Source organism: Vipera ursinii, assembly GCF_947247035.1.
Source record: "Vipera ursinii genome assembly, chromosome: 2".
Taxonomy (NCBI): Eukaryota; Metazoa; Chordata; class Lepidosauria; order Squamata; family Viperidae; genus Vipera; species Vipera ursinii.
The window spans coordinates 115,431,435-115,444,162 of NC_139513.1; the positions used below are offsets into that span (position 1 = coordinate 115,431,435).

Here is a 12,728-nt window from a genome sequence, read left to right on the forward strand (position 1 = left end):
ACAGAGACTAAATAAACCCAGTGCACAGCTCAGCTCTTTTTCTTTGAAGCCCTGAGTTATTAAACAGTTCTTAATCATAAGAGCATTTAATTAAAATATCACTCACACTCTCAAAAGGTAAAGAACATGCATTGTCTTAAAAAAAGTCAATCAATATACTACAATACGAATGTCATATGACACAGAATAGGGCAAAAGTGTTAAATTATGACAAAGGTGGTTTGTGAGAATATGTATTTTTTTTTCCTGGATAGCTATGGCAAAATGTGGAGTTTGCTCTTTATTTTTTTTCTTAACATATAAAGTTGCTTTTTTTTAAAAAAAAAAAGTAAATTTTGCCTTCAAATCCTACAGGAAAACTTAAACAAGCTGATGACCAATCTGAGGAGCACTCATCCACATTTTGTGCGCTGCCTCATCCCCAATGAAACTAAAACTCCCGGTAAGATATAGAACTGTGTTTGATTTTAAAAAGAAAAATGTAATCTATCTTTCGTATGCATAGTAACATCTTTTTTCCATGGTTTTTCTAAGGTTCCATGGAACATGACCTTGTATTGCACCAACTGAGATGTAATGGTGTACTTGAAGGTATCCGAATTTGCAGGAAAGGCTTTCCCAGCAGGATTGTTTATGCTGATTTCAAACAGAGGTCAGACTGATTTCCAGCTACTGACTTGTTTGGTTTCTAGCTGTTTTTAATGTCTCCATTTTAGAGCATTTTACATTTTAGGGACTTGAATTGTTGAATGTAATTAGTGCCATACAGTCTAGGGAGGAGCAGAGAGACCTAGGGCATGGAAGCCAGTTGGGTGAATTTGGGCCAATAATTCTTATTCCTAAAAAGGCAATGACAAACTATTTGAGAAAATGTTGCCAAGAAAGCATCAGGGACAGGTCCATATAGTTGTCAGGAGTACTGCATATTATTTATTAAATAAAATCATATAATTTATATTAAGAATTTAAGGGACAAAATAACAAAATCTTTTTACTTCCATTCTTGACTCATCATTATATAGACTAGAATTGGGGATATGATGAAGAATTACACATTTGGTTCAGGAGTTTCAGATGTTTACTTGTACAGACTTGAATAATTCAACGTATCTATCTACAGTATGTGTTATTTTGTGCTAACAAAAGTATTTAGAAGCATGATGACAAGCCTTGGTGGAGCAGTGGGCTAATGCCTCCTTAAGTAACACCAGCTGCCTGCCATTAGTGCAGGTTCGCATCCCACCAGGCTCAAGATTGACTCAGCCTTCCATCCTTCCGAGGTAGGTAAAATGAGGACCCAGATTGTTGGGGGCAATTAAGCTGACTTTGTAATAATGCCGCTTGGGGGTGTGTGTGAAAGCCCTAATAAGCAGGCATATACATAGAATGAAGGCTACTGCTAAGCTTGTAAGCCGCCCTGAGTCTTCGGAGAAGGGCGGGATATAAATGGAATTTAAAAATTTTAAAAAAAGTTGACACTGATAAATCTCTAGAAAAGTCAATCATATTGGCCAATCTCTTTGCTTTAAGGAAGTAGTCATAGCTGGTAGGTCTGAGAATTTGTTCTCATGCTGATTGGAAAGACTATTATTAGACAGGTGGACACTTTCTCTTTACTAAACTTCCAGTCCTCTAAACTGAAAACCCAGGAAGAAACAGTGAACAGTTCTGCTATCATCAGAACTGAAAGCAGGATGCTCAGTAGAATTTTTGAGTATGATCTAAACTTTCCTAGTAATAGATACCATTATTCAGAGTTGTTAGGTTATCAACAATGTCACCTGTGTGTGAAATTGGCAATTAATGAAAAAGTGTTGAAATGCAACACTCATGCTCTTTTGTACAACACTTCAGTGTTGTATACAAGTTTTGGTCTTATTTATTTATTTATTTATTTTATTGCATTTATATACCGCCCTTTCCCTGAGGACTCAGGGCGGTTTACAGGGAGTTAAGAATCAAACATACAAAAGTTAAAAATCAAGTTAAAAAATATTAAATCAACCCTGTACTATTAAAAACCCCAATTAAAATAATTTTCTCCTCAGCCTGGGCCCGAGAGCTCAAAGAGCCAGGTCTTCAGGCCCCGGCGGAATGATCGGAGGTCGGGGGCAGTCCTCAGCTCCACCGGCAGCTGGTTCCAGAGGGCAGGCGCTCCCACTGAGAAGGCCCTATCCCTTGGTGTCACCCGCCGGCAATCTCTTACCGGCGGAACCCTGAGCAGACCCTCCCTGTGGGAGCGCACTGGGCGAAGGGCGTTTGATGCCGGCAGCAGGTGTTCCCTCAAATACCCTGGACCCAGGCCATGTAGGGCTTTATAGGTAATAACCAGCACCTTGAATTTCACCCGGAGGGCAACCGGAAGCCAATGCAGCTCACGGAGTAGAGGTGTTACATGGGAGTATCGGGAAACCCCCATTACAACTCGCGCGGCCGCATTCTGCACCAGTTGAAGCCTCCGAGTGGTCTTCAAGGGCAGCCCCATGTAGAGAGCGTTACAGTAGTCCAAACGGGAGGTCACAAGCGCATGAGTAACTGTGCGTAGGGCGTCTCGGTCCAGATAGGGATGCAACTGGCGCACCAGGCGAACCTGTGCAAAATCCCCCCTGGTCACGGCTCCTATGTGATCTTCAAAATTGAGCCGTGAATCCAGGAGGACGCCCAAGTTGCGAGCCCTATCAACGGGGGGTAACACCTCACCCCCCATCGTTAGAGGTGGAATAACTTGGTTAACCCGAGATGCCGATATGCACAGCCACTCAGTCTTGGCGGGATTGAGATGAAGCCTGTTTCTCCCCATCCAGACCTGAAATGCCTCCAGGCACCGGGACATCACGGAGAGGGCATCACTGGGTTGGTTTGGGGTGGAAAGAAAAAGTTGGGTATCATCAGCGTACTGGTGATACCCCACCACGAAACCACGAATGATCTCGCCCAGCGGCTTCATATAGATGTTGAACAGGAGAGGCGAGAGAACCGACCCCTGAGGAACTCCACAAATGAGAAGCCTCGGGGCAGATCTCTGCCCTCCTGTCAACACCGACTGCGAGCGGCCCTGGAGGTAGGAGGAGAACCACCGTAGAACGGTGCCTCCCACTCCCAACCCCCTGAGACGCCGCAGCAGGATACCATGGTCGATGGTATCAAAAGCTGCTGAGAGATCTAATAGGACCAGGACAGAGGAGCAACCCCTGTCCCTTGCCCTCCAGAGATCATTCACCATAGACATTACGGGTTCACATTAGAGAATCAGACTGTATGTTTCGATATAGGGTAGAGAGCAGGAGGTAGTCTGAATGTTGATAATTTTTTCTTTGGATGTTTATGAAAATGAGTTTCATCCCTATGGGTCTTCTTAATATCATGGTTTCCAATGTTAGGCAACTGTAATCTCTGCTTTCTTTAACAGATACAAAATTCTGAATGCAAGTGCCATCCCAGAGGGACAATTCATAGATAGCAAGAAGGCTTCTGAGAAACTTCTTGGATCAATTGATGTCGATCATACCCAGTATAAATTTGGCCACACCAAGGTAAGGTGACTGTTTGTCTCAGAAAGACAACATTGTTTATGGGACAATTATTTATTTATTATGCTTTCCCTTCCACACCCGAGGTGTTCTTCAAAGCTGGGCTTCTGGGTCTTCTAGAGGAGATGAGAGATGATAAGCTGGCACAATTGATTACACGTACCCAAGCTATGTGTCGTGGATTCTTAGCAAGATTTGAGTTCAAGAAAATGATGGAACGAAGGTAAAGTTTTGCTATTACAAATAAAATGAGACATACATAAAGAGACACATATAGGGATCACCTTCAATACCCAAAGAGACAACGTATGAACTATGGACCATACTGATGGTCAGAAAACCACTGTAGCATGCACAGCAGACTATAATATATAGTATAGAACATTTAGGAACATTTAGCAATAGTAGATTTGAGAAGTTATGTATGCATGATATAACTAGCCATGAAAAATCTCAGGTCCTCAGGACAGTTCATTGTACAGTATGGCAGAAATTATGCATTCAAAAAATATATTTACCTCATATTTATCTGTGTAGACCTTTTTTCTAAAAATGCACTTAAAAAAATTGTGAAGTAGCATTAATCTATATTTCTTACATCTTATATTCTTTAACTTATATTAGTGAAAAATTATATAAATGCAATGTAGTATTTCTGTCAAGAAAGCAGAATTCTATTTGGGTAAATTTAGTGATATCCAAGTGTTGAATGTAATATTTATTTGTGCCCATCCCATTTTTAAGTCTTTATTTTTGTATTTACTCCTAGAGAAATATAAACTTGGAATTATTTAATATCTGATGAGATGACAGTTTCCCAATATATTGTACAACTAATGCCTTGTCTTGCATTAATTAGATATATTGTACAATATATTGGTCCACAGTCATGAGATTTTAAAATATTTTCAAATCTTGCAACTGACTAGACTGGTGATTAAGCAGAGAGCTTGATTTTATATTAGATATGTATATACCAAATTTCTTCTAAACTTTATCAGTTTTATTTTGCTCTCCTTCCAGAGAATCCGTCTTCACTATTCAGTACAATGTTCGTTCATTCATGAATGTGAAGCACTGGCCTTGGATGAAATTGTACTTCAAGATCAAGCCCCTGCTGAAGAGCGCGGAGTCAGAAAAGGAAATGGCCAACATGAAGGAAGAGTTTGAAAAAGCAAAGGAAGACCTTGCCAAGGCAGAGGCCAAAGTGAAGGAACTAGAGGAAAAAATGGTGTCCCTAACGCAGGAGAAAAATGACTTGCAGCTCCAAGTCCAAGCCGTAAGCATGTTAGATATTAAATATTGTTGTTTGATTAAACAGTCCAATATAGTTTAGCAAGCAGTACTTTGAAGCTTGCAGATGAAACCAGTTTTTGGTTGGGATTATTAAGAGATTTCCTCATATTGCTATCTGCATTCAAATTCATATTTACTTATTCTAGGTCTGCAATACTGTAATACACAGTGTTGTAATTAAGAAGTAAACGACCTAACACATAAAGATATGTAAGAACTGTATTGTAATAGGTAGACTATTTTTGTTTTTATATTTAATTAACGAACTACAAAATATTCATTAAAGAGACAGGTACAGTTGGGCAGCATCGCAAATCAATAAATATTTAATGTATTTTCTGCATCATATTGACTTTCCCAACATACAAGAACAATTTATCTTTGATTGTTGTTCCATTTAATATAAAGAGAGTTGATCCCTGTGTATATTTCTTAGTAAAATGTGACTTGCTCGATTAGAGTAAGGAATTTTGTATAGATGTGAATATTTCAATTAGAAACTTTTTTTAAAAAAAATAACCTATACTTTCCTTCCATAGGAATCTGATGGCTTGGCGGATGCTGAGGAGAGATGTGACCAGCTAATCAAAACCAAAATCCAGCTGGAAGCTAAAATTAAGGAGCTGACTGAGCGGGCTGAAGATGAAGAAGAAATGAATGCTGAGTTGACAGCCAAGAAGAGGAAACTGGAGGATGAATGCTCAGAACTGAAGAAAGACATTGATGATCTTGAGCTGACACTGGCCAAGGTGGAAAAGGAGAAGCATGCTACAGAAAACAAGGTACTGGCTAAAAATATACCAAAATTAAATCACTACCTACTGTTGCCATTTTAGAATACATAGAGCATCTTAAACATGTCTGTTCAACTTCTAAAGGTGAAAAACCTGACCGAAGAGATGGCGGTCTTGGACGAGAATATTGCCAAACTGACCAAGGAGAAGAAAGCCCTGCAAGAGGCCCATCAACAGACCTTGGATGATCTGCAGGCAGAGGAGGACAAAGTGAACACTCTGACCAAAGCAAAGACCAAGCTGGAGCAGCAGGTGGATGACGTAAGTACCCTATCATCTCTGGAGAAGAATTGGACTGAGGTGGAGATACTGCTGTGATGGGACAATCACTCCTGTCTCTTTTTGTTCAGCTTGAAGGGTCCCTGGAGCAAGAAAAGAAACTTCGCATGGACCTTGAAAGAGCTAAGAGGAAGCTAGAAGGGGATTTGAAGCTATCTCAGGAATCTACAATGGATTTAGAAAATGATAAGCAGCAGCTGGATGAAAAGCTGAAGAAGTAAGTAGTAATGCCTATTTTGATGGACTTTTGTGCTAAATAGAGTTTTCTGATTTAGGCGCTAACTATTATATTTTGTTATAAAAAGGAAAGACTTTGAAATGAGTCAACTCCAGAGCAGGATTGAAGATGAGCAGGCCCTGGGCGCTCAGCTTCAGAAGAAGATCAAGGAGCTGCAGGTTGGTCATGCAATGGTTCCTTCATGAATGGAGAATTAAGCTGTCTGGAAGCCAGTTTCAGGGTTCATGGTTGCCTCTCTTTTTCCAGGCTCGTATTGAGGAATTGGAAGAGGAGATTGAGGCAGAACGGGCATCTCGTGCCAAAGCAGAGAAACAGCGGGCTGATTTCTCCAGGGAACTTGAAGAGATCAGTGAGCGTCTGGAGGAAGCTGGTGGGGCAACTGTAGCTCAGATTGAGATGAACAAGAAACGTGAGGCAGAATTTCAGAAAATGCGCCGGGACCTTGAAGAGGCCACATTGCAGCATGAAGCCACGTCTGCTGCCCTCCGCAAGAAGCACGCAGACAGTGCAGCTGAACTTGGGGAACAAATTGATAACCTGCAGCGAGTGAAGCAGAAGCTGGAGAAGGAGAAGAGTGAACTGAAGATGGAGATTGATGATCTTGCAAGCAATATGGAATCTGTCTCTAAAGCTAAGGTATCCTATAGAAGTGTGGACAATGTCTCTGTTAGGCATAGTCAGGATATAATTAGAATCATTTGATTTATTTAAAAATGTGGGCAAAACAGTTTTCAATAATTCTTATGCATATGTCAGCATTTACATATATAAAACATAAGGTGCTATAAGTAAGCAATTAACACATACATTGAATCTCCAGATTTTAAAATAATTTTAGAAGATACCCACATTTTACATACGATTTACATTTGTGTGTATTACAACAGACGATACGCTTATCTGCATAATTTTTAAGCTGTGTGTATAAAATTTACAAACTGTACAAAAACAGACATGATTTCTGCTTTGTAATGCACAATGGGCTAAATGTAAGACATGTGAGGATGCCACGTCAGTTGGGAAAATGCCACCTCAATTTTATGCATCTCTCACTGTCTATTGGTTGTAAGAGCTTGGCACTTGATTTTTAAAAAATGCTTTGTAATTAACCATCTTTCTGAAGCAAATTCTGCCACTATACTCTTTGTACACTGTTAAAATTCTAAAAGACAAAAGGTTATCTAGAGATAGTCTAAAACAGAAAGATCTATTTTAGTACTATTGCGAGTTATAAGGTGAATACATTTCCTCCATCCTCCCCTTTCCTTTTTGATTCCAGTGTAATACTGCTAGCATCCGAGGAAGCCAAACTACATTGGGGAGGGGGTATATTTTATACAGATAAACATTTTATCTTTAAAGAAACATAAAAAGTCTATGCTGGGAACTGTGTGCTCAATATATGAAAGGCCATTTTCTTTCTTTCTTTTGACATTTTACATTTAGGCAAATCTTGAGAAGATAAGCCGTACATTAGAAGACCAACTCAGTGAGATTAAATCAAAGGACGAAGAACATGTGCGCACAATTAATGACCTCAATGCTCAAAGAGCACGTTTGCAGACAGAAACAGGTAACACAGAAGAACAAATTCTGTTATTCTCTAACATTTTCCCATTATAAACATTATTTCATTTATAATACTTGAATCCTCCTGATTCCTTCCTTCCTTCCTTCCTTCCTTCCTTCCTTCCTTCCTTCCTTCCTTCCTTCCTTCCTTCCTTCCACCTAGGAAAATTTTCTTGGCCTCATTTTACCTTCTTTCCAGGACTGAGAGTGTGGCTGAAAATCACCCAGCTGGGTTCATACCCAAGGCAGGACTAGAACTCATAGTTGTCCAATTTCTAGCCTAGTTGTCTTTAATCACCACACCAAACTAATTCCCCTCTTGTTTCTATACCTGCTTGAAATTGGAAAATAAATCCTACTAATTTCAAGATAACTAATAATATTAGTTATTCTTGCTCTTTGTGACCATTATAAAACTAACTATAATCAAATATCTTTTATTAGGTGAACTGTCCCGCCAAGTAGAGGAAAAAGATGCATTGATTTCTCAACTCACAAGAGGCAAACAAGCCTTCACACAGCAGATTGAGGAACTGAAGAGGCATCTTGAGGAAGAAGTGAAGGTGTGAAATTTGTCTATGCATTGCATAAATCTTAGCCCCATCTTTTGGTACTGCAGCACTGTTGTGAATAATGTGTGCCTTGTTTTTATAATTATGTTTTTATATATATATTTTAAACTGTTGTTAGACATCCAGCATCATGAATTTGAGATGGCTGACCAAGTAGATGATAGATAGATAGATAGATAGATAGATAGATAGATAGATAGATAGATAGATGATAGATAGATAGATAGATAGATAGATAGATAGATAGATAGATAGATAGATAGATAGATAATGAAGAAGGAACAGCTTTGTAAATTGGGTATTAGGTAAGTTCAGATATGGAATGATCTATGACACATGAGAATTTAATATATTTGTTTTATATTTTAAAACTGACATTTCCTCTTCAGCAATTTTGTTAATAATAAACTAGACAATGTAAATATATTTCAGACATACTAAGTAAATAGATTAAGAAAACCAGACACATAGTAAATATAAAGCACAGAAAAGGTAAAAACAGAATTCTGAAAATCACTGTTATTTTTTTTTTTATCTCAGGCCAAAAATGCCCTGGCACATGGCTTGCAGTCAGCTCGCCATGACTGTGATTTGCTCCGGGAGCAGTTTGAAGAGGAGCAGGAAGCCAAGGCTGAGCTTCAACGGTCATTGTCTAAAGCCAATAGTGAAGTTGCTCAATGGAGGACCAAATATGAAACAGATGCTATTCAGCGCACAGAAGAGTTAGAGGAAGCCAAGTAAGTGAAAGTCTGTTTTTGTGTGGCACAAATGTGTCTTTGAAACAGAAATTAATGATTTCTGTTAATCATTAATACATAAACATTAAAACATCAAAATACATCTTGTAGATGTGAGGGGAATTTGTCTATATATACATTTGATTATAAAATGTGTCTGCATGTAAGTGATGAGGTCAAGTTTTGTGCTTCCATCAGAGTAATGGGCACAAATGGCATTATTGCACACGATAACATGAAAGAAGGCTCTTACACCAGTGTGTTGAGATATTATGATCCCAGGCCTCCCTAAATATTGTCTATAATTATATTCTATCAGGAAAAAACTTGCTCAGCGTCTGCAGGAAGCTGAGGAACATGTAGAAGCTGTGAATTCCAAATGTGCTTCCCTGGAGAAGACCAAGCAGAGGTTGCTGAATGAAGTGGAGGACCTGATGATTGATGTGGAAAGGTCCAATGCAGCTTGTGCAGCTCTAGATAAGAAGCAGAAGAACTTTGATAAGGTATTTGGCTCCTGATAATTAAGAAAGAACACTTTGCACCAAGACGTTGGGCTGATTAAATTTATTATTTTATTTCTTTATCAAATTTGTATGACACTGATGACTCATTGACCCTTTACAGATTCTGGCAGACTGGAAACAGAAATTTGAGGAAGCTCAGTCTGAACTGGAAGCTTCCCAGAAAGAGTCTCGGTCTCTGAGCACAGAGCTCTTCAAGATGAAGAATGCATATGAAGAATCCTTGGATCACCTGGAAACTCTGAGGCGCGAGAACAAGAATCTCCAGCGTAAGCTGTTTTTCTTCTAGTCATGAATAGAACTACGAATCTATTAACTGGAAGAGCTAAGAAAAGAAATCAGATGATGCAGAACTGCCTCTGAGTTATTTTGTTGTTTGAGGCAAATAATGTACCTCATTTAAGGTGACCATGGATGTTCATATTATTTTAACACCCAATGCAGAAAATCCCTTCGAGTGTTTTTCTTCTCTAAAGTAGTAAAAAAGAAATTAGCTGATGTTTCACAATATTAAAATAAACATGTCCTATATAGTTGAAACATCTTCATACTGTCCTTTAACCCAAGGCTGGAATAGGCATGCATATATATTATTATTATGTATGCTCTTGGTTGATGTGGCAAAACAGAGTCATTTTTTTTCTTGTTTAATTTATAAAACCCTTTTGATAATTATTTGTTATGAGAAAGCAAATGTAAACTTTGCTTTATGCCAATGACATAACAATACTGAACAATTCAAATATTAATCATATTTACCCCCATAAACTGAAGAGCAAGGATGATTCATGAAAATTGCCAACTCTGTCCATATTTTCTTATTTTTTTCTCTTGTGTGAAATTAACAGAGGAGATATCTGACCTAACGGAACAGGTTGCTGAGGGAGGAAAGGCCATCCATGAACTTGAAAAAGTGAAGAAGCAGATTGAACAGGAGAAGGGTGAACTCCAGGCTTCCTTAGAAGAGGCTGAGGTAATCAGCTCATCATTCACAGAAAAGCAACAAACATTTTAAATAATTAAACAGGATTCTTAAAAGACTGTAAAAAAATAAATGGACACTTACCAGATCAGCACAAAAGCCCATTTACCCTACTAGTTTGTTGACCAGCAGGAAGTCTAAATCAGATCATGAAAGTCCTTTGCAGTTCTTGGCTTCCAGAAAATTCTATGCAGTATCGTACTGACTCCCAATCTGGAAACACCATGACAAGCAGACAGTAATTGGTCTATTATCACAATATTTAGTAGCATGCATCCATATGCTAATTATTTTTTTTCTAAGAATAAAAATTTCATTTTTATTTTTTTTAAATTTTCTGAAAATAGATTAATTGGATGAATCTTAATTCTGTTCAGGATCATGCAAAAGCAACCGTCTGAATCCATTTTTCTCCAGGGAACATGTACTTTTGGAAATTCCTATTGGTAACAGCGTTCCATGCACCCTTGGCGTCTAGTCATGCCGGCCACAGGACCACGGAGACGTCCTCGGACAAACGCTGGCTCTTCGGCTTTGAAACGGAGATGAGCATTGGCCCCTAGAGTCGGAAACCACTAGCACGCATGTGCAGGGGAACCTTTACCTTTATTGCATGGCTATATAAATTTATCTTTTATGCTTTAAGGCCTCACTGGAACACGAAGAGGGCAAACTCCTGCGCATCCAACTTGAGCTCAACCAGGTGAAATCTGACATTGACAGAAGAATTGCAGAGAAGGATGAAGAAATTGAACAGCTGAAGAGGAACCACCTGAGAGTGGTAGAGTCCATGCAGAGCACGCTGGACGCTGAGATTAGGAGCAGGAATGATGCCCTGAGGCTTAAGAAGAAGATGGAGGGAGATCTGAATGAAATGGAGATTCAACTGAGCCATGCCAACCGTCAAGCTGCTGATGCACAAAAGAACCTCAGGAACACACAAGGACAGCTCAAGGTACATAATTACTTCTATGTTTTATGCATGTAGTTATTATGTTTGTTTGCCGCCCATCTCACCACAGGGCCACTCTGGGTGACTTACCACATTAAAAACAATAAAACCACAAAAATAACTATTTCTAGTAAAAATACAAATTGTAATTTTAATTAAAAGATGGGGAGGCATGGAGCGGGATGCACGGAGTGGGGAGTGGGGAATCATCTATTAGTCCATCAACTGCCTCCAGCATGATATTCAAGAAAGAGTTGCATTTTTTTTTCTTGTATTACAAACATTCCCCAAGACAAATATTGCCACATCCTGTTTTAGGATACTCAAATACATTTGGATGATGCTTTGAGAAGCCAGGATGATCTGAAGGAGCAAGTGGCCATGATTGAGCGCAGAGCAAACCTGATGCAGGCTGAGATTGAGGAGCTCCGGGCAGCTCTGGAACAGACAGAGAGGGCCAGAAAAGTGGCTGAACAGGAGCTTCTGGATGCCAGTGAACGTGTGCAGCTCCTCCATACCCAGGTAAGTAAGCAATCATAACATTGATGACTTCATTAATGTAAGAAAGAAATCATGCAAACTAAATATGAACTAGTAGAGGTTTATACAATCTTTAAAAGAATGATGTGATGTAGATTCCCATGAGACCTTCATATATACATTTGCTATTTATCTGAAACTTTTGCGTGTTGCTCTTTAATTGGAAAACACAGTGAAGTAGTAAAGAGTGAAAAGCATCTCCACATCAAAGCTTGCATTTTAAAAAGAATAACTAAAGAAGATAATCAGTGAAGATAAAACAAGAAATTAAGCACATTTGGCACCAGTTATTAATATTTATATAATAAATCTCAGCCCTGCCAGACTGAACGCAGTTGGTTCTACCCACAGCAGAATCAGTGGAGGCACTGTTCTGCCACATCAGGTTCTTGTAGGGAGGAGACAATAAAGCAGGGCTAGTCTCATCATATAATAGCATAGTTTGTGTAGTGTATTTTTAATAACTGTAAATATGTTTACCAATTTTTTTTACAAAAGAATAGGAATCCAAATGATGGAAGTTGGCCTTGTTGCTTTACAAAATGTCTGTTCCCCCCCAAAAACAGAATACCAGTTTGATCAATACCAAGAAGAAGCTGGAAACAGATATTTCCCAATTCCAGTCTGAAATGGAGGAATCTATTCAGGAGGCACGCAATGCAGAAGACAAGGCCAAGAAAGCGATCACAGATGTGAGTTGGACCATTTTTCCTTTAAA

The 12,728-nt window shown here is 39.0% G+C and overlaps 1 protein-coding gene across 1 annotated transcript in view; it reads left to right on the forward strand.

Moving 5' to 3' along the window:
• Positions 1–12,728, forward strand: part of LOC310634854 (uncharacterized protein) — a 55,681-nt gene that overhangs the window by 12,397 nt on the left and 30,556 nt on the right. Inside the window, 21 exon segments of the mRNA XM_083353391.1 lie at positions 355–447; positions 449–494; positions 497–528; positions 534–652; positions 3,410–3,533; positions 3,617–3,753; positions 4,554–4,809; positions 5,366–5,608; positions 5,705–5,881; positions 5,971–6,116; positions 6,205–6,295; positions 6,384–6,773; positions 7,584–7,710; positions 8,151–8,269; positions 8,819–9,015; positions 9,335–9,518; positions 9,640–9,805; positions 10,385–10,509; positions 11,165–11,473; positions 11,789–11,992; positions 12,577–12,702. Coding sequence (XP_083209517.1) covers positions 355–447; positions 449–494; positions 497–528; positions 534–652; positions 3,410–3,533; positions 3,617–3,753; positions 4,554–4,809; positions 5,366–5,608; positions 5,705–5,881; positions 5,971–6,116; positions 6,205–6,295; positions 6,384–6,773; positions 7,584–7,710; positions 8,151–8,269; positions 8,819–9,015; positions 9,335–9,518; positions 9,640–9,805; positions 10,385–10,509; positions 11,165–11,473; positions 11,789–11,992; positions 12,577–12,702 — 3,411 coding nt within the window.